Source organism: Camelus ferus, chromosome 21, assembly GCF_009834535.1.
Source record: "Camelus ferus isolate YT-003-E chromosome 21, BCGSAC_Cfer_1.0, whole genome shotgun sequence".
In the NCBI taxonomy this organism is placed as follows: Eukaryota; Metazoa; Chordata; class Mammalia; order Artiodactyla; family Camelidae; genus Camelus; species Camelus ferus.
The window spans coordinates 26069760-26095762 of record NC_045716.1 but is presented as its reverse complement, the minus strand read 5'-3'; the positions used below and the strand labels follow the sequence as shown (position 1 = coordinate 26095762).

Genomic DNA, 26003 nt, shown 5'->3' with positions numbered 1-26003 from the left:
TAACAACCCCAGGTGATGGTGAAGCTGTTTATCTGTAGACCACACGTGGCTTAGCAAGTGCCTAGGACACAGAACAGTCCAAACCCGTGGCCCCTAACCTGGGGTTCCAGGCATGATGAACAGGACAGTGGAGGTGCATGAGCCACTTCCAGCATTTTTAGATGCTCAGTAGAAATCCTAACCTTCTATATACTCGATGAAGGTATTTAAACTAAACAATCTATTAAGCAATTATCATTGTTTTGGGTGATTATAATACCAAATCTGTGTGACAGCACAGTTAGCTGTTCTGCTGGACACATGCTCAGTTAGTGAAAAAAAAATGGAAAAATAAATTTAGGGATACTTTTTACTACAATCAAAATTTCAAAACATGGTAGGACAGGGCTGGCAGGAAGGAAGGTAGAAACGTTGTGACTGTCTGGGACTCATGGCCTCAAACATCCCCTTTCAGTCACTGACAGCCTGGTTCTTGCCCCCGTAAAACCTGCGTTGCCCGCTGCAGCCAGAGGCCGCCCTCTGCCCTCAGCTGCGCAAAGCTGCGTTGCTGGGCCCCGTACCTGGTCTTGCCGGGGAGGGTGGCGGGGTCCACGGCGCTCAGCAGGTTGCTCTCCAGGATGTGGAGGAACGGGCCTACTGCCATCTGAAGACTCTCCCTACGGTGAGCAAACGACATTCAAGCACCCGGGGTCCCTCGGCACGCAGGGGCCACAGGCTGGCTCTGCCCCCTTGCACCTCACAAGCCCAGTCAGAGCTGAGAGAAGGCCAAGCAATGCATGAGGGACAGTGATAGGCAGCGAGGGGAGAAGCAGCACCACCTCCGGTGTCAGGGCCCTCCGTGCACAGATGCCCCAGCAGTGCCAGCACCCAGACACAGACCTGGCGTGAGCACAGTGAGCAGGGAGGGCCGCGGGAGGGGTCACCGGGACAAGCCATGGAGAACCAGGCCCTTTGCACTACAAGAACAGGACTGGGAAGGACAAGGTGTGATGGATCCCAGAAGTTCCAGAAGGCCCTTAGAAAGGCGGCCTGAAGGACATTGCAAATTACGCTTCCCGCCCCGCGTGCCAGCCCCCTTCTTTGGAGTCTAGACCAAAGGACATTTGTCACTTATCTGATGTAACCCGGAGCTCAGGCCTGCTCCCACAGTTGGCACGGTGGCCCCCACACTCTCTCTCTCAGGCTGGTCACCTCCTGATCACAGGGGGTTACCTCAACTCAAAGCGTGTGTTCTCACAGCAGCAAACAAAGCAGGAAGATGGGGGCCAGGAAGCAGCAAAAAGGCTTGGTTTGGGTGCCTCTCACTTTTTATCAAAGAGAAAAAGCCCCTCTCCCAGAACTCCCAGAACCCCATCACCGACAAAAGGAAACGGGGCTGCCGCGCCTGGCTTAGACAGATCCTGCTTCTCGGCGCCTGGGTGCACGGCCACCTTTATGGACCAAGGAAGGCCGGAGCAGTCCCGAGGAGCAGGCAACTGATACCGTGAGTAACAGACTCTCCAGAAGGACGTGCGCCGGCCAAGCCAGGCTGCACAGCCTTGTGACGTTATAACCATTTGTCCTTGAAGAAAGCTCAGCTTTATGACAGCAGGGCTCAAGGAAAGGAGGACGGACCAGCTCTTGTATAAATTTTTTTTTTTTTACCAGGAGAAAGCAAATGGTGGCCATGGGCCGATTCCAACCTGTCTGCCTGTGTTTGTGAACAAATGTTTTCCTGGAACACAGTTGTGCCTGCTTGTCTGTGTGTCACCTAACGGCTGCTGTCGTGCATGTGGGCTGAGATGAGTAGCTGCAGCAGACAACGCATGGGCCCCACAGCCTGAAACATGTACCAAATTGTGTGTGCGCACACGCGTGTATGTGCGCGTGCGCGCCCTGGTGGAGGGCAAGGCAGTAAGCGACAATCCAGGTCTGGTGGCTAAGCCTGCAAGGTGCCCTAGGCACGTGCGGAGCGGCAGGCTGCCTCTGCACGGGAGGGAAGCTGCGGGGCTTGTACACAGCAGACCAGGTGGGTTCTTGAAACATGAGCTGCTTTCTCCTCCCCATCATCTTCCCGGGACTGCCCTCTCCTCCCACCTCCCCCGGACCTCTCCCACATCACCTATTCTCAGTACGAGCTGAATGCTTTTAACCAATCAGAAGAAGGTGTTTTTCTGAACTCTGGTCAGAGAGAAACTCTCTATCCTGGTAGTCAGGAAACAGGTCTTCAAAGAACAGAGCCCTAAATGCCAGTCAAATAGAGAAAACAGAACTGAGAGTCAGAAGATCTGGTCCGAGTCCCGCCCCCGCCACTTGCTAGCGGGGCCCCAGGTGCGGTTTTTTCATCCCTAAAGCCGGGCTGTGGACCCTGTAGGGCTAATGACGCCTACTTCACGCAAGAACAGAAAAATGATTTGTAAATTGTAATGTGATGAAGTAAGTGAGCAATAATTCTTCTTCCCTCAGCTTCCCGCCGCCACCCAATCCTTTGAAACTTGAAGCAAAAGAAAAAGTGATTAAGAGAAACTGAGCCAGGCGGTGACTCCTGGTTCTGTGTAGCAGTGAATGGAAGCCCCAGGTCACCAGGCTCAGCTCCACAAACGGGAGGTGCTGGTGCTGAGTCCGTTCGGAAGGCCAGCAGGATGGGGTGATCTCAGCCTCTCACACTCTGGCAGCTGGGAGCAGGCCTGAGGAGCCGCCTCCCCACACACTGGGAGGCCTGACCGAGCGTGACTTTATGCCCCCAGCCAAAGAGGCCCCTCACCTGTCTTCCCCTTGCAGGACGTACAAGGCTGTATCCACGGCTCTCTGCTCGATCATCTGTGCAAATCGCTTCAGCGTGGGGCAGCTCGGGAGGCCGTGCTCCTGAAAGGGTGGCAGGTGCCGTTGAGGAAAGCCACGCCTGTCCTCTGCCCAGGCTGGCGGCCGAGCCCTGCCACCGAGCCCTCGGGGCCTGTCTGCTCCTGGGGAGGGCTTAACAGCTCAGAAATCTCAGTCCCCAAGACCCAAGGGCTGAAGCTATTCCTTGAGATCTGAAGGCCCAGGAAAAAAAGTGTTTTTCCTCCCTTTCTGATGCTCCCCATCAACTCCAAAGTAAAAAAAAAAAAAAAAAAAAAAAAGTGTTTTTTTAAATAAAAAAAGAAATTGAATAAAATACAAGGCAGGGAACTCATAAATTTCTACTTAGCCTTCACTTCCCCAAAGCGATTTCTAAAAGTATGCCACATAAATGTATAAATCCGTGTTTTATAACCTTAAATCTGTTTTATACATAAGCATAAGGTGCACTTCTGCTTTCAAGGTGCACTGCCATGTTCACAGAGGGAGGAAGGAGGACCCAGGCTGCCTTCAGGCATCTGACTTTTGAATCTAGTGCAGCATTTCCCATTGTGTGGTCTTCAGTCTTTATTAGATAAAAAGATTCTATGGCTAAATAAGTTTGAGAAAAACAGACTCTAAGATGAACCAGGCCCCCTTACTACAGGCCTCTCAGATCCTTTCACACGCTGATGTGCATACAGACTCTCCAAGAAGAGCTACGGGAAAGAGGGATCCAAAAGCTTAGATAATGACCCCTCCCCTCCTGTCACCCACTCCTGCCCGGCCTCCCACAGCGCACACGCTCACATCACGCATGTCCTGGGGAACACGCTTCAAGAACCTGTGAGCAGGGAGGGTAGACAGCTCCACGATAGAGCACATGCTGAGCATGCATGAGGTCCTGGGTTCGATCCCCAGTACCTCCACTAAAAAACACATAAATAAGCCTAGTTACCTCCCCCCACCCCAAAACTAAATAAAATAAGAAGAAACTGCCACTTTAAAAAATAAAATAAAATGTGATATTTTAAAAAATCCTCAATGAAAAGAAAAGAAAAGAAAAGAAAAGAAAAAAAAGCTCTGCTCTAGAGTCACAGGTCTGTGCTCCTAGCCCGGCGAGGTGTCCCCCTGGACTGTTCCCCGTCCTTCAGCTCCTGTATCCATTTCGTCTGCAAGTCCCATCGCAGCTGCCTCCATGCCTGGAGGCCTCCACCCCACTCCTCTCCACCTGGTTCTAACCCAGGAGCCAGCCCACCGAGCCTACCCCAGGCTCGCCCACCCCCAGCCCGAGGAGAGCAGCCATCCCACCTGCTCAGCAGCCATGTTGTCCAGGAGGATGAGGAAGTCCACTCCATTGCTACCAGCAATGCCCATCTCTTCCTTCACTTTTTTCAAGTCCTCTGAGATTCCTGGCTGCAAACAAGCAGCCTGCCTCCGGCCTCTGTCAAAAAAATAAGTTATTCCTTTTATTGCATAGTGATTAAGTTTACAAAGTGTATCACATTTATCATTTGGGATCCCATTTAATCCTCAACAACAGCTCACTTGAGTTAGCAAGTATCATTGCCATTTTATAGATGGGTAAACTAAGGTTCTATGAGATCAAATGATGTGTAAGTTAGTGAGTACCAAGGCTAGAATGATAACCTGGGTTTTCCAAATCCCAGTCTAGCATTTCCTTCTGTTAAACCAAAATCAATGCAAGCATGGCCAGGTCTGCTCAAAGACAGCATCTCCTTCTTCTGAGGCACACACACTACATGGTCTCAGGGCGGCCCAGAAATACCTGGAAACTGGAAAGTGCCATCAGCCCTAACCAATCTCCCCTACATGGCAGCAGGCTGGTGGCAGCAGGGAAACGTGTCTTCTGCTTGTCCGTCTGGATTTGCAGCTCGATGACTGGCTTTCTCATCTTGTAAGTTTCTTCTTCTGCCTCATCTGAGAGGCCAGGAGCATTGAGAGGATAATGCTGGTGAACAGCACAGCCCCACTCACAGCTGTGGACCCATCTCTCCAGCCCAGCGCGCGGCCCTCCCCAGGCTTCCCGCACCTTCACTGTGAGCGAGAGCGGCCTCACGGCCTGGACAGCTGACATCGGACCCGAGCTTGATGCACCCTCTCCCGTCCCTCAGCCACCAGCGCGGTCAGTGTGGGCAGGCCCTCGGCCCAGGCAGAGCCTGCCGGCAAAGGCAGTAAAATGCTGTCCGTCCCCGACTGGTGAGCAAGAACCCGGGGCACTAACCTGGTTCTCTCCTGCAGGTTCCAGCAGTTTTGGTAGTTTGGGTACAAGACTTCGGAGCTCGCTTCATCAGTGTGGATGACGATGGGTCCTGGAAGGAAGGCGGGAAGCACAGGAGGAAGAGGCTTCAGCTTGTTCTTCCCAACATCTCCACCCGCTTCTCCTCGTCTACACAGACGGAGCTGCTCCCAGAGGCAGGGCATCAAGGCTGCTCCTTAAGGACAGCGAGCGCTTTCGCCTGCCCTGGCCTTGCCCACAGGTGCTCCCCTACGGGCTGAACAACGGAAAGCGCGGGCAGCAGCCCTGTTCGGTCCAGCACAGCCCCTCCCACTGGGCCACCTATAGGCCAACGCAGGTCCAGGCTCTGATCAGACTGGCACCTCCGTGACCCATTCCAAAAAACGTCTGCCTCAAGGTATTGCCTGCCAGCATTTGGGCTTCTAATAAAGAACGGGCCATCCCTGACCTTAACAGAACTAGGTGACTTCCTTGCTTCCCAAAGTCCAATCCTATAGGCCAATGTGGTGACTTCCATGACAATCTGAGGAAGATGGCCACAGGGCCACATCCTCTCAGACCCCATAGCCTTGCCCAGAAGAAAAGCCAGGCCTCTAGATGAGCTACCTAGAACCAAAGGTTAGACTGCAAACAGCGTTCCTTCCAGACCTTGCAGCAGCTTGCTTCTGCTCAGAGCTCACAGGATCAGTGCCCACGGAAGGTGCTCCAACACTTCCCACGCTTTACTCTGTGCCAGAGATGGCAATGGCCTGTGGCAGCCTCCTGTTCCACATGGCTCAACGCTCACCTTCTCTGATGGCAAGAGAAACAGCTCCTATCAGCAGGTTTTGGAATTCACTGAGGTCAACCCATAGAGTGACTGGGTGCATCTGAGCCCCAAAGAGCTATGATTCTCAAACAAATGATTGACGGTCAAAACCCCAGGACTTTAAAAGTAGCCTGCGGTGACTTGAGCAGAACATCAGAATTCAGACACACTTTGTTGGTCTGGACAGAAGGAAATCAGGCTGACGGTCATGAGTTCAGCCCTGATTCTACAGCTAAGCAGCAGGATGGCCTCGGGAAGTCACCTCCCTCTTCTGGGGCTCATGTGTCAACTGAAGGGGTGAGACTAATAGCAGCAATTTTCAACTGTTTCTAAAGCAGAGGAAGCTTTCCTTCCTCCCACAATTAGGTCAGGTAATAAAAGAAAAGGTGCTGGCGGCTTCAAGGTAGGGTCCAAAGCACAGTCCACTTGCATGCTGCGCCCCTTCCTTCTCTGCAGCTCCCCGCCCCTCTGAAGAGCTCGGGCTCTGGAGGACATGCTGTAAACAGAATAGACCCTCTCCAGACACACACGCCTTCCAAGAAGCAGTAGAGCAGAAAGGTGAAGAATACGTGCAACCAGACTGCTAGAATTTGAACCCTAGCTCCTCCATGGACCAGCTTTGTGTCCCTCAGAAAGTCATTTAGCCTCTCTGTGCCTTAGTTCTCTTCTCTGTAAAATGGGGATAATGTTACCTACCTCACAGGGTTATCACAAAAACTAAACAAGTTAATACATGCAAAGCTCTTAGAATAATATCTGGTCCTTTAAATGTTAGAATAATAACAACAATGACTTAAATCTCCTGTTAACACATGATAATTCCTATCTGGCGCCTGACCTTAGTGTCTGGATGTTGGACTGACAGTTCCTTTTTCTTTCTTTCTTTTGTTGGGGAGGGGTTAGGTTGGTTAGTTAGTTAGTTAATTAATTAATTAATTTATTTATTTAATGGAGGTCCTGGGGATTGACTCCAGGACCTCGCACATGCTAGGCACGCACTCTACCACTATGCTGTACCTCCCAGGATCTATGATTAATAAGGCACGTTGGAGTTGGCACTCAGATATGTGTTGAATGAATAAACCAACTGACCAAATGTTACCTCCAGCTTCCCCCCACAGCCTGACTCCTGCAGCTTATACAAAGCCTTCTGGGACGTCCCTATAATTTTACTCCATCTAAAGTCACACCACGTCTATCAGTGGTAGTATCCTGGGGGGTCCTTTGGTCCATTCAAATCCCTTGATACGAGCCAAGGCATGGAAGTGGCTGGGACAGAAGTCAAACTGGAGTGTAAGGACGTCTGGGTCCAGCGCAGGGAGCCGCCACTCCAGGCAGCCACACCAGGGGCTGGTGAGGGGACCACTTCCTTCACTACTGGAAACCTGGGCAGCCTCCATCTGAGACCTGCCTGTAGGAGAGGGTGTTACCAAGAAACATCTTTCCTATCTCAGCTATACCTTAGGCAGTTCTAAGAAGAGGACATCTGCCTTTTGGAAGCTGAGCGAGTAAACAGCTTTCAGGAGGCCAGGCGCTGTGGGCTATTCCTAAGCTCAGAGACTCCCAAGGAGCACGGGGCGGCCCAGCCGGTTCTGCTTGCTTTGTGCTGCTTAGGCTCATTGCTGGTGTTCAGCCAGCTTTAGCCAGAATTAGCGGCAGGATCCAACCCAGCGCGGGGCAAGGCCGGCCTCCTTTGGCCTGGAGGTTCTGTAGTTTACACATTTTTTTAAAGCCTGATGGAAATTTTATCTCTGCTTGAGATAGTGCTAAAGAAGCTACACAAAACAACACGAACCTTTGCCTTCTGGCATCATTTTAGTGATTTAATACCGATGAGGTCATGATGATCTGAAACTTAGACCAGCAATTAAACATAAACTTAAGTCAATTACAAGTGACAAAGTGCAGCTTCATTTGATGGTCAAAGGCCCTCGATACATGGGATCCATGGAGGAAAATAACAGATGGAGGCCTTGGTGGTGAAAAGGTTGAGAACCACGAGCTATGAGCATTCACTGGCTGGATATGTCAAAACCCAGAACAGAATTTCTGAACTAGGAAGGGCCACACGTAATAGAGGCAACACCACGTGGGCCACGCTGTGGGTCATCCCCAAGACCAGGGCAGCAGCAGCAGGCTTGGGGCCCAGCCAAGTGTCCCTTCTGCCCTCCTTCCTTTTCAGGAGTGTCTCAACTAAACAAAAAGCACCCAGTATTGTTCACAAGACCTGGCTCGGGCTGCCCCATGCAGCCTGTGTAGACACTGGACAGAAGTCAGGAGCCGGAGGCATGTCAGAGCTGCTGGTGCGCTGCTGCGGACGCGTGGGTCAGGCTGACAAGGGCAGCAGGGGGCCAGGCAGGGACGGGCGCAGCAGAGGGGTCAGTACACCACGGAAGTCACGTGGGCAAGAGGACACAGACCAAGGGAACGGGCACCAAGACAGAGAGAGGGAGGCTTTGGAAGTGAGAAGAAAAGGCGCCTCAGGGACGGGGGCTGACTTGTAGACCCCAAAGTCAAACCTTCTTTCTGACGCTGGAAAAGCCCAGCCAGCAAGCACCGGGTGGACTCCAGATTCCGATAAATGTTAGAGGAACGAATGCTGGAAAAAAGCAAAAAGGCAGAGAGATTCATAAAGGAAGATTTATACATACACTCCCCAGGGCGGCTGGGAGGCCTTCAAGACTACGTGAGGGGAGCTGTGGGGCTGGGAAGTGTCCACTCCGCTGTGGGACGGCTGCCCTGGGGCCCTGAGGAAGCGTGACCGCCCCCCCCCCCCAGCCCCGCACCACTCGTTCACAGGATCCTACCATAGAAGGGTAACTGCCCCAGCCTGCCTGAGTGAGTGTGAGAACTTGGAGGGGGCGGGCAAGGCAGGTTTTCTCACACTCAGGACTTGCACTGGGTGCAACATCCCTTTTCCAAGTGACTCACAAGACCTCCAGTGGGTGGAAGGTTGGAGAGAGAAAGGGGACGTCCTCCACGTAGCTCTTCCTCAGCCGCTCCCCCAGGGCAAACATCTGCTGCATGCCCACCTGGGTCAGCTGTCCGGCAAACACGCCCCCCTGAGGAGGGGAGCGGGAGAGAGTGAACCCACCTGCAGCCTGCCAGGCTCAGCCCTGGGAACCGCACAGCTCCGCCCGCCGCGGCGCGCTCACCTTCAGCGTGGTCTCTCGGTACTGGGCGTCGAAAGGAGAATGCGGTTTCAGGCCACCAGCTAGACTGGTGACTGTGTAATCAAACTGAGTTTGGGGTGGGACTTCTAATAGCTGGGGCTTCCACTCTACCTGCTGTGGCCGCAAAAGACAGAAAAACAAAAAACAATACATTGTTTAAAAAGGATTCTTGAAACGTAGAGCATTAACAGCCAGCAGCACGTAGCTAGAATCACGCCGACACCACTAGACCAGCAACCTTCCTACGGGAAGAAGGGAAAGAAACTAACTCCAGCTCTAATTAAGGGAAGAAAGGACCATGACTTATTATTCCAAGGGTCCTCAGCCCAACATTTGGTGAATGAATGAATCAACAAATGCATGAATAAATGAATGAATATAACATAGCACAACCGTGACCATATACTTGTAAGACTTTTTCAGGAGTCAACATGCAGGGTTTAGGATCCCCCTTAAGGACTCTACTTAATGCCCTTGGAACTACTATGTGTTCCCCCTTGTTTCATCCAGTTTCTCAAACAAGCAGCTGCCCTCTAAGAAGGTAAATCTTCCTTCCTTCCTTGCAATCTGACTCCTGTCCCCGCTGTACCGCGACGGTTTTCAAAATGTAACAAGTAGCCATAGGTCTCACAGTGCCAACTGCCCATAAGATTCTTACACTCACTGAGTCAGGTGTGATGATTTCAATTTGAAAGACAGAATCTTTTCTCCTAATCCCATAAGCCGGCCCCTCCTCCCATCTGATGATGCCTCTCCCAATGCTATGCCAATTCTCCTGGTCCCCAAAACCCAAGCCTCTGACGCTCCCCACTGCTCCACATCCCCTCACCAAACCCTCTGGATCACTGGCTAGAAAAAAATGACCCCCCCCCAAGTCCTTTTAGCTTACCGTCAGAACGTAAAGCCTCATCGCTTCTGGGAAAAGCCTGTGACAGACTCCTTCCCCTCCAACCCCCCCCAGTCCATCTATACAGAACCACTGATTAATCTTGCACAGCCACTCTCATCACATCAACAGATCATTTCTAATGTTCCAAGAGATAAACATCTGCCTTCCAGGACTTCTGCACCATGCGTGGCCCAGCCTCTGTCCTCAGCTGTCCTCCCGCGATGCTCTCCTTCCCTCCCCAGACCAGACCATGCTCACTGGCTTCCTCTGCATCTTCTTTCAGCTTGCTTCCCTTTCTTGAGGGGACGCCTGCCTCTATCTGCCCATCCAACTTCTCTCCAAGGTTCAGTGACAGTTCAAGTCTTACCTCCCCATCAGTGACTACTCCGGCTTTCATGGGCTGTCTTCTTATCTGAATTTCGGCAGCATTTACAACCAAAAGGACAATATTTAATTCAATTATTTAATTCAATATTTAAAACTTCATCTCGTTTTAAAACTAACATTTGAAAACCTGCTCTGTCACAGACCACTGTATTTATCTTGGCCCCTCCCAGAAACATCCCAGGAGAGCGCTGCCGGGGTCTCTGGTTCTCTTCGCACAGAGGGAGCCCTACCTTCTTCCAGAAGGCATTGTCTCGGCTTACCTGCACCCAGTCTCCAACACCTGAGCCTCTGCCCCCACTGGTGCTGCAGCAGCTAGGGTCAGGAGACTGGGTGTTGAGAGCAGAGACCTTCTTCCTAGAATCTTAATCGCTGCTCTTTCTCTCCAAGTTCTAATCCTCTAACTTCCCTGCCTGAAACCATTCAAGGGCTCACAGCTGCGTGATGGCACCAGCCTCGCTCCCTTCACCACGTCGTCTTCCCTGCCAGACACACTTCCCCTCTGGCCACACAACTTTGTTTCCTGTGGCACCATCCTCACACCTCCTGGCCTTTCCACCTCATGTTTCCTCTACCTGGAATTTTCATTTCCCTTTCATCTGGAAAGATGTCTGCTCCTTCCACAAAACAGCTCACGTTCCCAGCAGCTGTGGCTATGGTGCTCTCACAGCAGCCTGCAGTGGCTCACTTGGGTGGCCTTTACCAAACTGTATCGGAGGAGCTCCTTTACGGGTCTGCCCCGCTCAGTAGACTCAGCTTCCTGAGAACAGAGACTACGTCATCCATCGACCTCTGTGTTTTTGGAGGTCCAGCAAAGGGCCTGGCACACAGTAGGCACAATTAATAGCTCTAGCAATCTGCTAGGTTCTGTGGAAGATAGCAAGATTGAGATAACATGATCCTGCCTTTTCTGGATTTTCAGGTTAGTAGAGACAGCAAGCTATTGTTAGAGCAGGCAGAGCAAGGGGGACAAGGCCAAATGGCAGGAATTGGGCAAACAGGAGGGGCACAGGCCAAACAGCCAAACACAGGACACCATACACTGCGTGAGCAACAGGGGTCCCTGGGCAGAGAAGGAAAAGCCAGCCACCCTCTGGGTGATAAGCAGCCACACATTGTGGGGTGACAAGTGGCCTGGAGGCCGACAAAGAAAGGTGGGAAAAGGCAGGAATCTCCAGTGTCTGAATGTAACCTTTTGCTCATTATGCCTTCATTTCAAAAAAACTAGCTGTACGGAGTGGGCACCCAGAAGTATCCATCATGCTCCAACACCATGACACACCGATCCAGACTAAGTAAGGACAAAAGTCCCTCCTCCCTTCAGGAAGATGGAGTTGGAATGAAAATCAGGGAATACTGGCCCAAAACCCTTCCCTCCCCAATGAATATTCCGTCCCTTCATTTTTACACTCTGTGTAACCAACTTACCCCAGAAAGCTCAGGGCAGCCACTCACCTGAGCCTGCCCTGCTCTCCCCCTGAGAGTGTACTATCCATCCCTTAATAAATCCCCACTTTACTTTCTTAACCTCCACGTGTTGTCTCTGAAATCTTTCTGGGACGGGACAAGAACCTGGACACCGGCTACATCTACCAGGAACACTGAGAATGTAAACGAGAGCAGTACTAAGACAGACCCTACGTGCTCCAGGGAACCAGAGGAAGGCCACAGGCGTTCAGGGGCAAGACAGACCTCTTCTGCTGAGGATTCAGGGGGAGTTTCATGGGGATAACGGCATTTGAACTGAATAGGGTTTAGACAAGCAGAGACTTGGACTTGAGAGTAAGAGGCAAGTAATGAGAGGGCGTCGTTCAGAATTCCGAGAACAGGCAGGGAGTTGGGGCAAAGCAGCAAGGGTGGAAAATGTCCACAGGAAAGAAGCGGTTTGGTTTGCCTCAACCTGGGAATGGTTTTCAAACTTTTTAATTAGCAATTACCAAGTAAAGTTAGATTCGTCTATTTCAAGGCAAAACTGGAGCTTCTCTAGTTGAAGCAGGAGTGGGCACCCAGAGCCCCAGCCACTCAGCATCCCTCTAGCCCTCAGCGCCACAGAGTAGTCGGGAAGCCAGCAGTGCAGATCGCAGTGGGAGCGGAAGGACTAGAGGCAGAGAGGCCAATGACGAGATGTTGGTAACAGTGGATGAGAGCCCAGCCTCAGCTAAGGCAGCAGGGACAGAAGGGGTGGAGTCAAGACATTTGGGTCAAACATGGCAAGTGAGTAGATAAAAGCTTTTTTTGGAGGCTGTGTTGACAGGTAAACAAGGAAGAATCAAGAAAACAATTACTTTGATTTTGGGGTCTGCGTGTCTAAGGTGACAAGGGTTATGGAGTTGCTTGTTGACTAAAACTAAGGCCAAGACAGAGGAACAGTTGACAAAATGAATCCAGTTTTGTACGTTTTAAGTTTGAGACACTTCCTTTGAGTTCCCAGCACTCCCAGCATATTCTCGTCATTGGAATCCGTTTTCTCTCTCTCTCCTTCATCACACTATAAATTCATTTACAGCTGAGAATGAGTTAGCTATCCTTGTCAGCCCAGTGTCTAAGCGCAGGCCCTGACACCAGATCCACGGGGCCTGCTCAGCTGCACTAAGTCTCCTCCCGTGAGGCACCTTCACCAACAGAGGGCCTTCGGTGTCTCCTGGGAGATGTCTCCTGAGGTCAGGTCACGTCAAGTCTAGAGAACCCGTTCTCAGATTTCCAAGAATGGACGATACATCAGTTCCATACGTGGTGTCCACCACACACACTAGTTCTTGTTTCTGCTCTTCAGCTTTGGAGTTAGTGACCAAGACTAACTTTATAATATTACTCATTTATTCATACTCCATTTTCAAGAACTTAAAGTAGATGACAGCAACACCTAAAACATAGTAAGATAACCAACTCAACGTAGGCAAGAAAGACAAAAGCAAATGAGCACAGGGACAAAAAAAAAAAAAGGGAGGTACAGTAATAAAGTGTCCCCCAAACTCCTAGTACAGAGATCCATATCCTTATTGTAGGTGGACCAGAAGATTCAGCACTGAGCTTCCCGGCTTTTATGTACAAGGAGAAATTTGATCAGCTAGACAAGCTTAAAGATAAAAGCAAGCCAACTGTTCAGGAGAAGCACACCATTTCTCACGCTAACAGACAAATTCCTCCCAAGGGTCCTCCTAAAAAGGATGGAGTAACACAAGGAGCATCTTTTTAGTAGTCACAGCAGTGAGTTCTGTGGGATTGTTTCTCAGTTTCCTCAACACAGAATGACAGCATCTCACCAACGCACATTCCCGTGAAGATAATACTGTACTGGGATCGATACGCTACATTCCAGGTAAAAGGAAAAAATCCACATAAAAGTAAACAGAAACTGCCAGGTGTGGATTTTAGAATAAACTAATGGTCTGAAACCCTGCACACTGCACCCCAGTATCACTGGGAAACTATTTAAAGTCACCCATGGCTGAGCCCCTTCCAGGGCTAATCACATCCAGGTCTCCTGCGGGTGTGGCCTCGGCGCTTTCAATGCTGTCCAGTCCAGATCATTCTAAAGCTTCACCATGAGAAGCTTTTTACCATGTCTGGATGCTCTGGGCCAATTAAGTCAGAAGCTCTGGGAGAGAGACCAGGCATCAGTATTTTTTAAAGCTCCCCGGTAGAGTCCAATGTCCCAGCAAGGCTGAGAAGCACCACAGGAATGAAGGGACTGACTGGCACATCCTTCTGGTAAAGCTTCCTGACAAGCACTTCTCTTAGCCGCCCTTTGGACAAGTGTTAATCAACCGTGAGACTGACATGGTCCTTCCCGGCTCATCTACACTATCAAACAAAGATGGACCCAAATGTCTCAATGAACAGTGGAGCTGGGATGGGTTGGACTTGACTTTATAAAAACTGAGGAATCTGCCTGGGTCTGGGGCATCTTGTCATTGTCTAGAGAGAAGCGGAGAGAAATCCGAAAGCAGGACCAAATGCATCTTTTGCAAGTGTACTTGGAGCTAATCTAATGATCAGAAAAAAAATAGCCAATCAAGATCCAGGGTTTTATTTCCAGAGCAAAGATACAATACTTTTAGGAGGACAGGTTAATTCAACTGCCAATCAAGCCATAAGAAAACTCAGTAAACCATCTAGTTTTAAACAATGATACTCTCTGAGGATTTGTGAGATAACTAAATAGAGTGACTTGTCACATATCCATAAACCAGCCAGACGTCTGGAAACAGCTACCCAAAGCAGTTTTAGTTTTAGGATTGTTGCCCTGTAGTCCTTTCTGCCTATAATAACAGCAGAACGAGGAAGACTGGAAAATCCCAATCATAGCTTCTATCAAACTGGAGCTTGGGGAAAAAAATTAAAAAACCTGAGAGAGAATATTCAGAAACAAGTCACAGGAGGCCAGGGCGCTCACTCGTGGCCCAAGCTGAACAAGAGCTGGTTCTACCCTTGGCTTTTCTGCACAAAAATTTGTATGCAATAACCAAAGACGCTTAATGCATCTGCCTAAAGGCTGGAGAATGTGAGCAGACGAGGGGGGTAATGTGCCTTACCTAATTGCAAAATGAGCCCAAGGACTCAGATACTCTATATTCTGTGTACCAAGACAGAAGATGAGTGAAGCTGGCACTCTACCTGAGCTCCAACTGCCCCTTCCAACATAAAGGCAGAGGATATCCATCACACACCCACTGGCTCAGGAGAAAGCTGCAAAAGAAACTAAATCTTTTCCCAGGTCCTTCAGTGAGTACATACAATGTCTATAGGAGGTCCAGGCCCAGACATTCGGACCTTGATTCTCTGCTACTACTGATAACTTTGTCTTCGATTGTTATATCTTATTTTTCATACAGCTTATCTGTACTAAGAATAAATGGAAAAGAAAGGGGAGTACACAAGAGATGGGCTATGTACAAAACCATAAGGGAAATTTAGTGACCTAATATAAAAGGGCAAAGCAAGTGGGACATTGTGCTGCACACCAGAAACTGACACATTGTCACTGACTGTACTTCAATTAAAAAAAAGAGAGAGAGAGGGAAAAAATGAGAAATAAAGGGCAAAGTAAGGGACTGAAGAAGGATCAAAGAAGGGAAGGGGAGAGAAGAAGGAAGGAAGGAAGGAGGGAAGGAAGGAAAAGTTCAGGTATCAGGGAGAATGTGGTACAGCCATATAGAAAGGCTACCTAGAAACCTGAAAATAGAATTAAGTGCCTGCCAAAATGTATTTATTTATGTGGGAAAGTGCTTTAGAGGTTTAATTTCATGTGTGACCAGCTTTAACAACTAGGGTTTTAATTGTACTATGTGAGGACACAACCCTGAGGTTTTCGTAAAAGCAACTACCAGCACGAACGTGCCTAAAAACAGGTTTAGACATTTTGTTGAAACTGCTCCAACATCAACCTGGAGGAGCAACAATGCAAAAGCATCTCACAGGTAAGTTTGACACCTGGAGGCCTGGGATTTCAGGTTGCCTGTTTATCTTCACTAGGAAGACGGGTCTTTAATCAGAGGCCTGCCTGCTATGAGAGGCCAGAGATCTTCACTGGCTCTCGCCAAGAATCAAATCCAGAAAGGGTAATCACTTAATAAACTAATTGTGCTTTAGTCATAATTATCCTGACCAAAACCAGATTAGACTTTAAGACCAAGCCACAAGACTAATCAATTAAAAAAATTTTTTTTTTCCTACCTCAAATCCCTTCCACAACAGGGTCAGAAGTCCAAAATAAGAAAGGAGAGCCCCAAGGTACAGAGCTTGTTACCAAAAAACCTTCAAGGAATCGCAGATGGTCTCCAGCAAACCCTGGGAGAAAGCTGCAGTAAACCCTGTTCCCCAAAGTATTAATCTCTGTGATCCTAATTAGGGTGGTTCCTGTCACAAAGGTCCCTGCAACCCTTTGACAACCTTCAAAAAGGTCACGCAGAAATGCACTCCACCCTTGTGCTCAAGTTCACACAAATATTAGAAACGCAGAATCGCAGGCCCTGCCCCACGCCTGCTGAACCAGAATCTGCATTTTAGGAAGCTCCCTAGGCGATTTACTCGCACCGCAAGCAGCACACTACTACTACTAGCTGTGCCGCAGCACAGCCATCGGGATGTCACTGGGAAGTGCCGGGGCTGCCCTACGCTCGGAGGGCGGCTCCGAAGGGGCTGGGGGGCGGGGGGAGTGCCAGGCCGGCACCTTTGCTCAAGAGCCGGGTGGAGGGGGGGGGGGCGGGGGGGGGGACAGTTTTCCCTTCTTCTGGACCCAGCCCGAACCCCGCTCCCTGGGAGCAAAATTCCAAAGGTGTGTGTTCGGGACGAGGCGGCTGGCCCGCCACAGGTTGGCCACAGGGTCCTCGCCTCGCCAGCCCCGGCCGAGCTCTCACCTGCTCCTCCTGCGGGAGCGGCTTGAGAGGGCTCCGCGCCCCGTGTCGAAACACGACCTGCACCATCTTCAACTCCAGCAGGCTTGGGTCCACGGGACTCCGGTCGTCCGCCCCCCGCGGCTCGGCCAGGGCCACCCGCCGCTGGTGGAGGCAGTAGGCCAGCGAGGTCAGGACGCCCACGGGGGCCCACACGCGCACCCTGAAGACGCCGGGGATCATAGTGGAAGCCCCGCCGCGGCCCTCCGGGGAGAGGGCGCAGAAAAGCGAGCGCGAGTCCTCCGCGGCGATGGGGCTCAGCGGCCGCCCCCAAGTTTCCGGGAAGCGGCGGGCGCGCACATTCAGCCCCCCGGGCCGCGGCCGCTGCGACTCCCAGCCCTGGCGGGGACCCCGAGCGGGAGCGGGAGGGGGAAGAAGCGGAGGTGGGAACAGCGAAGACTCCCCAGGAGTTTTAAGCCGGGTCGGGGCTGGCGCTCCTGCCGCAGACTGGGCCGGGGAGGGCTCTGCTCCTTAGCTTTCGCCCCCTAGGGAACCTTCAACTTGTATTCCAAGTTTGGTCTCCAGCACTCCTGAAGGGACGGTAACCAGCCCTGAGTTCCTCGGCAGCAATGACTCCACTAACACAGATCTCTGGACTCCACTTTTCTGCGAGCAAGCTCCCACCCACTTTCTCACTCACCCCGAGACCTGCCCCTAGTGGTCCCGCGCAGAGGAGCACGGGAAAGCGAGTCCCGCGGTGACGCCTGTCCGAGGGCTCTGAGTTGTGAGAACTACAAGTCCCACAAGGCTGCGCGCCACCGGGCCCTCCCTGAGAGGTATTTCCCCGCCCTCGGCAACGGGCCCGGGCTGGCGGGTTCAAAGTTTCCGAGACTGGATGGCTAGCGTGTGGGAGTGACTCCCACAGTTTGCTGGGCTGATAGGGCAGGAAAGGGGAAGATGGGTAGAATCGGGTAGTGGAGTGGACTTATTTTTGTCTGCGGAGAGTAGAAGACTTCCCTGAGGTTCTGGAGGCTGGGATTATGAAGCTCTGAGTTAAGAGGCGAGACACCTACTTTTTGAAGGATTACTATTTGCGAAGGGCGACACTGGGTGTTTTATACTTAATCTTCATTTATTGTCCCCCTTCTGTGTTTAAAGAGGCTTAAAACTTTGCAAACGTATAGAACTTTAAACTCGTCAATGTATTTACTTACTTTCTGAATTTCTTGTGGAAAAGCCCCTGCCTTGCCTGTGGGTGTCCCAGTGACTAAGCACCTTAGCCAACCTTAACCGCCTGCTGGTCTGGTTTTTCAGGAATATACAGCTACCCCAAGCCTGTGTTCCAGCAACAGAGTCCAATCAAACCATCTGGGTCCATCACAAGGCAAAGGTAAAGTTGAGAGGAGAGACATTTGTGAGGAGAGTCTAAATATATTGATGTTGAAAAAACAATTCCGTTGAGTAAATTTGAAGATCTAATTGGCTTTACTCAACTATTTATGAATTGGACAGCATCTCATATAGCAGCTAGAAGGGTGTTGGGAGGGGGTTCTACAAAATGGAAGATTTTTAATAGACAGAAGGTGGGAACAAGAAGATACTAATAAAAGACAGTGTTGTGTTTAGGCCAGGACTTGGGTGGGAGAGTGGAAGGGACCCCTCTTCGGCTCTTGGGGTGGGAGTAAGATGATGGAGAGGGACCTCGTGACAGATTACCTTACTGGTGCTTAACCAGGAAATTCCAGACTAGTCCATTAACATTACATTTCAGGGAGAGGTTGAAATTGCAATTAGATCTAGGTACTAAACCTCCATACTCAATCTAGGTTTGGTATTACGGGCTTTAGCACAAGTGACGCCATTTGGGGACTGTGTGTGTGTGTGTGTGTGTGTTTTTTTTTTTTTAAACAACACCCAACCAGTTCTTTCATCATTCCAGATTCTGTCCTTGAGTCAAACTGGACCAGAATGTGAAGGCAACATCCTTACAGAGTATGGCTCTTGACTTGAGCTTCAACTTGTTCACCAACCTAGAAAGTTCTGAATGCCCTACTGTTGGGGAAGGGTCATTTTGGATCGCCGCACATTGTCTTAGTTTTCCCCCTGACCTAGCCCATGGACTCACTTCTCAGAGTCTTATTGTGTGTCCTGATATTATTAAAAACTGAAAGCTGTTTTTCTAGCCTAAGTAAGGTATTGGTACCAGACAACACTGTTTCAGAACCTGTGTAATGAAATGTAACCTCAGTAGGGAAAGCTGGTCTCAGCAATTGAGTGAAAATATGGTATATCTTTAGTGCAGAAGGGCCCTGGTATTTGAGCAGCTTCACCAGCCTGGGAGTGCTAGCTCATCTGAGCAGCTTAAGACAATGTAATGCTGGCATCTGGGTGCCATTATCTTCTGTGTAATGGACAGGCCATCCTAGTCCACACCCTGTACCCTGGCAGCCTTAGCACAGACTTGCCAGGCATCGTGAGCAGCACCTTTGGCCTGTGTGAACTGGCCCTGCCAGGGTGCAGGTGTGGTTGAGGTGGGGAGCTGTGCTGGGGATATCTTAGCAACAGATCTCTGCCGGAAGCCAGAGCAGGTGAGGTTGGAAAGTGACAGATTCCACGCGGTAGTTGAAAGCTGTGTTTGTCAGCACATGTGAGACAACCCTTGGGGAATCTTATAAATATTTGGTGTGTGGTGTATAGTGGTGCTGGTGGTGTTAGTAAACTGCAGTTTAAAAGAAAGGCTAGAAATCCTGAAATCATGCTCTGGGGATGGCCCCAGAGTGGTGGGGGCTGAGGGGGGCGGGTACCACAGGCAGTGGGGGAACTGAACAACTGTTACTGTGACCATCCGGCAGGGGTGGCTGGGAAATAAGCCCTGCTCCCACCAAGCTGCCCTGGTACGGCTGCTTTAGTATCATGCAACTCGGTTTGAATTATGAGATTAGATAAGAAGCAACAGCATTCGTTGCTTTATCTCCAGGAGTGAGCAGGGTGCCTGGCTCATAAGTACTCTGTAAATATTTGCTGAATGGAATTGTAGGATATATCCTAGGAATGCTGTTGAGGACATTGCCCACTACTTGACTTACTGCTCCCTATGTAAATCTCATCTTGAGAAATTTGTTTTAGAGCAGTGTTAGCATTAGAACAAACATTAAGATGTATGAAGATTACTTTTCCTTCATTTTTGCCTTGGCTGACAGGGGGCTTGCAGCCTAATTTTAAACTCAACTACAGCAAATATTTAGAACCGACCGGCTGGTATAACTGGAATCTTTTCCTCCCGGATATCAGCCTGGATTGGAAGGGAGCAGAACTAGAGGAAAGGTCAGTTAGGAGGCTGTGGCAGGCTTCCAGGCGTGAAACCTTTAGGAGGTAGAGTTAACAGTGGGGAGTGAACGGGAGGAAGGTGTCAAGGATGACTTCTGAGTTCCTGCATTGGGCAACTTGCAAGAGGATACCTTTTACCTGGATGGAGGTTGAACAGAAATTAGCAAGTTAATTTTGAATATGTACATTCGGAGGTTACCTGTGAGGCATTTAAGGAGAAATGCCCTCTAGACTGTTGATTACATGGATCTGGAACTCAGGATAAATGGGGACTAAGAATATATAGGTGGGACTCCTCTGTTACTAGTTATTAAGTGAAATAATAGGAGTGGATAAGATTCCTAGGGTGAGTGAGTAGAGTGGAAAGAGAAAAACAGGGCCAGGACAGGACTCTGAGTGTTACTGAGCAAGGGCTCACTGCATGGTGCACGTAGAAGCCAATGCTATAAAACTGGTTTTTGAGAAAAGAAAGCTTTATCTTGAGGTCGACTGACAAGGACACAGGAGGTGAGGTTTTCAAACATGTCTCTTCCATCTAACATCCAGGGAGAAATTGAAGGGGTTCGGGGCATTTCGGACTTGGACTCTGACTGGCTAGTCTTGAATTAGCCCATATGAGCTACTTGTGCTGCTGGAAGCCAGATTTTTCTTGTTAAAGGACTTCTTACTTTGCAAAGGTCTCTGTAAGCTACATTTCTGGGGGCAAGTCAAGTTTGTGGGTTAGAATCTCACCCTAAGGGAGACCATCTAAAAGGTCGCATTCACTGAGTCCCAGACCCTGGGTTAGAGTCTGAGTCTTTGGATTTCTTTGCTTATCTGTTTGTCTGTGATAATTTTGTTTGCTAGGAATTGGCTGATGGGGTTAAGTATTGGATGACCACAGCAGAACTTTGTTGAATCTGCTTCCTATCATTTTGCTCTGGTCATCCTGAGAAAAAAACCCTTCCAAAATGGGGACTGGCAACCGCACACATGCTAATTTAACAGGAAAGGGGGAAGAAATGAAGAAAAACGTGATCATATTAGTCAGTCTCAGAAATAGAGTAAGCACAGTAAAGAATAAATAGGAAATATAAAGAGTAAAATTGGGGAAATGGGAGCTAGGAGAAATATTTATTTCCAAATGGGAGGTCAGCATGGATTAAAAAGCACAGCTTTGGGTCTTTAGAGTGATATAACGAAAGGCAGAGATTAAGGAGAAGCGGAACAGATGGGGCACTGTTACTCAGCAAATAGATATTTCTGGAAGGTTGGGATTGTTAAGGTAGTAACAGGACAAACAGGGATTTTATATAATTACTTGCAGTTAAAGTAAGAAATATAGTAGTCAGACTTGGCCTTGTAAAATAAAGCAAAAAAACCTTCCAAAACACAAACAAAACTTGATAAGAAAAATTTTACTGGGATTGTGGAAAATAACTATTAAACGTTAAATACATCTAGAGAATGGCCTGAGAAAGCTGAAGTATTTTGAAGATGGAGATAATTCTTCTAATGCAGATAATGTCTAAGACTATCCAGACACAGAACTCGAGCAGCAAGTCTGTGCTTTGCACCCGTTCTGCCTGTGTCTGTCCTCTTGGATAACTAGATGGGTCTTCTAGCTGTGTGTTTTCATTCTGTAATTACTAACATACTATGTTCTTGGTGTTCTAGCTGACTTCCTATTGTACCCGCTGTACTCGAGTTATAAAGAAAATGATTTTCTTCTGTCCCACTGCCTGGCCCCAATATCACTAGAGTCAGGGGGAACGTGGCCCGAGAGTGGTTCTTTGAATTATAAGACTATTTGACAATTGGACTGGTTTTGCGAAAGAGAGGAGAAATGGGACGAAATCAGCTTTATCCCTGTTTTTGTGCAAGGGAGGAGCCTTTAGACAGCTGGATACCTTTTGGTCTTTCTGACTGAGTTTTAACCCTCTTCTGTATGAGCCAAGCTCACAGGGAGTTAGCATTAGCTGCTTTCAAATGTGCGCGTGCACCTGTACGTATGCTGTTCGTACAGTGTATGCTGTCCTGCGCACTGTGATGAAGGACGTCCCTCAGCCAGCCTCAAGGCTCGGACTTGCTGGAGGCTTGCTTTTCGTGGAGGGTGGGCTCCGGACGGAGGAGTCGCGGCCGCCCTGCCATCAGCTCTGCCTTGCGCTGCGGCTGCCGGCGGTCCTCCGCTCGGAGCCGGCTCGGTGGGCGGGCTCGCGACCTCTGACCGCGACTGGGTTTTCTGACTTATTTTGTACACTTTTCAGCAGCAAAACCAAACTGAGCCTTCATATCAGAGTAAGAATGTGCAGAAGATGTGTAAAATTATGGTTCGAAAGAAGACCCTCGGGAAAAGCCTGTCTTCCCTGAGCCGGAGCCTAACGCGGATCGGCTTCCCCTCCCGCGGCCCTGCCGTCCCCCCACTTGCGACGGGGGCATCCCTGCGGGGGGTGCTGAGGCTTCCAAACCAGCCCTCCCAGAGCCCCCGGTCCAACCCCAGCCCCGTACCCTTCCTCCCCAGAGTCCAGAGGGACAGGTCTCTCTTCTCCATCCCCAGAGGGTACTCACTGCTGCCACCTCAGGCAGGGCCGCATCCATTGAGACTAGTTCCCACAGGTCTAGATGACCAAGGTCAACCCAGGGCAGCTGTGTATGTGTCCTCCCCCTTTTTTACCTCTGACCTGTGTAATTGGAAAAAAAGCATATTTAAAGCACGGCTTTCTGTATATGCCTGAACGCCCTGCTCCCTCGCTGGGGTGAGACCTACTAACAAAACTGAATTACTTTCTCACCAGGAAAAGCAAGCCTGCACCCTCCAGGCTGCCCTATGACAAATGGGAGATGAGCCTCAGCCAGAAGGCCCTGGAGAAATTCTACAGGAGCAGGTGCTCGGGCTGATGGGAGGCCAGGAAGAGCCACGACGGCCCATCTTGGAGTAGCAGAACTCCCTCCAGGGACTGTGCTCCAGGTGTAGAGCGATACCCTTTGAAGAGGCGGGTGAAGGAAGGTATAAAGCCTCTGATAACCACCTGTCTTAAATCCCAATTAATCTGACCTTGCAGTCCCCATGTAACACTCCAATCCTGCCGGCACAAAACCCAGGACTGGAGATTATCATTTTGCACAGGATTTGAGAGCCATTAACCCAATTGGAGAGGATATACATTGAGTAGTGCCAAATCCTCATACAACTTTATCTGGAGACTTTTGTTGGTTTATGATGCCTTTTACTGCATATTCCTAAGTCCTGAGTCCCAGGATCCGTGTGCCTTTGAATGGGATGATCCAAAGGCTAATATAAAACAACAATATTGTTGGATGGTACTCCCACAAGGATTTAAGAATGCTCCCACCATCTTCAGGGAAGCCTTAGCCAAGGACTTAAGGGATCTCCACTTAAATGAAGGAATCTTATTCCAATATGTGGATGATGAACTAATTGGTATTAAAACAAGGGAAGCTTCAGACCGAAATACAGTCCTAACTTTAAACTTTTTGGCAGACCAGTGATATAAAGTCTCCAAGGGAAAAGTGCAAATTTCTCAACCAACTGTACAACATCTAGGATTTGAGTTACCGAAAGGACAAAGAAACGTATTGCTGGATGGAAGGGACGCATTGACTTGAGTGGTTTGTACCCACCACCAGAAGGCAATTGTAAGGATTCTTAGGAATGGCTGGGTTTGGTCCTGTTTGGATTCCTAACTTTGGACTCACAGCTGAGAGAGGTCTACTAATATCAGGAAGGAAAGAAATTAAACATGGAGAGGAGATACTGGTCTTACTAGACTCTATTATAATGCTGAAAGAAGTAGCCGGGGTACATTGCCCAGGCCACCACTGGACATAGTTGTATGGCTAAAGAAAATAATTTGGTTAATCAGGCTGCAAAACAGGTGGTCAGAACCAAAAACCCAGGTCCTAAGGCCCGAGCACTCTTTCCCAGTGTGGACCTATCCCTGTTTAAACCTCAGTATTCATAAATGCATCTAGAGAGAGCAGACAAATGGGGATTTCATGCTGACTCCCGAGACTCAGATGGTGATGGATGCCAAACAACCAAGGAAGGCTGGGTTTATAATGCAGAGGGACTAGTGCTTATATCTGAGCATTTAGTGGAAAGAATGATTACTCATCTACATCAAGGAGCCCATTGTGGGAGGGGTGAACCTATCGTTGGCTACAAAAGCTTTTTATTGTTCCAGAAATGCAAAGAACGATCCAAAAGGTAATGCAAAATTGCCTGATCTGCACTAGAAACAATCCTAAAGCTGGGCCATGCCTGATAATGAAAAGGGTGCGAACCCAAGGGACAAAACCAGGAGATGATTGGTAAATAGACTTAACTGTTATGCCAAGAGCGACGGGGAATTGTAGATATTTGCTCGTATTTGTGGACACCTTCAGAGGATGGGTCAGAGCTTCACAGGATAGATTGATGCTGAACACAGAAAGCTTCTGAAGTAACAAAGGCCTTACTAAAAGAAATTATCCCTCCTTTTGGACTGCCTCTTTCAATTCACAGTGACAGTGGAAGAACTTTCATAGCCAAGGTAACTCAAGGGTTGTCTCAGACCCTAGGAATACAGTGGAAGTTACATGGCTAATGGAGACCTTAGTCTATGGGAAAGACTGAAAAGATGAATCTTACCTTAAAAAAGACAATCACCAAAATATGTCAAGAAACCAACCAAGCTTGGGATAAGGTCTTCCCAGTTGCCCTGCTTAGGGTAAGAGTGGCCCCGTCAGCAAGCTCCAGTCGAGCCCTTAGGAAACGTTACGTGGGAGATCTTTCCCCGAGGCTTCGTGTTAGCACAGGCTTGAAAACAATCATGTCGCAAAATAATTAGGTACTATAACATGTTTTCATGGGTTCCTAAAGGAAGAAGATCTGTTTCTGAAGGAGTGTTAAGAGTCACAGTTCTGTGTACCTTAGAGTTAATCCTTTCAGTCATCAGATTTTGTGCTTATTGTCTATCGTGTGTATTTAAAAAGACTTCCCCTACTGGTGTGATGATTGCTCAAGACTTAAGAGTGCAAGGAGGGACTCACAAATATTTATAATTAAGTGCAAAACCATTTCATTCCTCTTATAAAAATTCATACCCCCAATGAGCAGGAAGTGGCTGGATTGGTCGTTGACCTATTTCCCTCAAGACTGAGGAATGTACAAAGGAAAAGGGGGGCGTGGACACAGCACAGAAAACACTGACTGGCTTTGACTGGCTTCAACTGGCTTTGCCTCCTTAAATAGGCTGTTGATTAGTCAAAGCTGGAGTTATTTTATAGAGACAGCACTGTGCATGGGCAAGATGGGAACCCATGGGTCCAGGATGACCTGGAACCAAGAATCTCCAGTCTATGGAACTCAAAGAATAGAAGTGTTGCCACCAGGGCCCTTTATGAAGTGAGAATTCCTTCAATAAGGAAAATCTGGCTTCCAGCAGCATGAGTAGCTCATATGGACTAATTGAAGACTAGCCAATCAGCTTCCAAGTTTGAAATTCCCCATACCTCTATAAATTTCACCCTGGGCCCTGGGCCGGGCAGAAAGATCTGAGAGCTTTGCCTCCTGTCTCTTAGTCAATCTCATGATAAAACTCTTCCCAAAAACCAGTGCCATGGTGTTGGCTTTTACGCACATCAGGCAGTGAGCCCTTGCTTAGTAGTGTGAGGAACACCTCTGTCTAGGGCTCAGGCAGAAAAGCCTGGGAGTGAGAGTGAGAAGGAGGGACAGAGAGGGAAAAGGCTTAGGCACTAAGGAAGCCAAGGGAAGAAAGGTTTTAAGAAGAAGGGAACGGACAATAGTGTCAATCGGAAGTAGAGAGGTTCAACTTATGAACAGACCGAGCGTCTCCTGGGTTTGACAGAGTATTCTTCGGTCACTTTAGTGCGAGCAATTTCAGTGAAATAGTGGGGTGGAGGTTACACAGAAGTAGGATAGTGAGTGGGAATTCAGTGACGACATCTTCAAGAAGCTTAGCCAAGAAGAGAAGGTGGACAATCCAGCAGCGAGAGGTGACTGATTCAGGAAGTGAAGGGCAAACTGTCT

At 49.2% G+C, this 26003-nt stretch overlaps 1 protein-coding gene and 1 long non-coding RNA gene across 5 annotated transcripts in view; one reads left to right on the top strand and one right to left on the bottom strand.

The window, feature by feature from the left end:
• Positions 1 to 17318, bottom strand: part of ACP6 (acid phosphatase 6, lysophosphatidic) — a 36918-nt gene extending 19600 nt beyond the window's left edge. Inside the window, exons 1-8 of one of the 4 annotated variants that reach the window (XM_032464446.1) lie at positions 16670 to 17318; positions 9020 to 9148; positions 8796 to 8926; positions 8384 to 8463; positions 5042 to 5129; positions 4108 to 4240; positions 2744 to 2844; positions 561 to 656 (exon numbers count right to left, since the gene is read on the bottom strand). In XM_032464446.1, the coding sequence (XP_032320337.1) occupies positions 561 to 656; positions 2744 to 2844; positions 4108 to 4240; positions 5042 to 5129; positions 8384 to 8463; positions 8796 to 8926; positions 9020 to 9148; positions 16670 to 16888 (977 nt within the window). In that variant the 5' untranslated portion in view covers positions 16889 to 17318. Of the gene's footprint in view, positions 1 to 560; positions 657 to 2743; positions 2845 to 4107; positions 4241 to 5041; positions 5132 to 8383; positions 8464 to 8795; positions 8927 to 9019; positions 9152 to 16669 lie in introns of all 4 variants that reach the window. The other 3 variants (XM_032464449.1, XM_032464447.1, XM_032464445.1) reach the window with 3 other exon arrangements.
• A 29-nt stretch (positions 17319 to 17347) lies between these two features.
• On the top strand, positions 17348 to 18813 carry LOC116658768. The gene is made up of 3 exons (XR_004314071.1): positions 17348 to 17481; positions 17960 to 18035; positions 18585 to 18813. It is a non-coding gene; the product is annotated as an uncharacterized LOC116658768 (long non-coding RNA).
• Positions 18814 to 26003: the final 7190 nt, after the last annotated feature.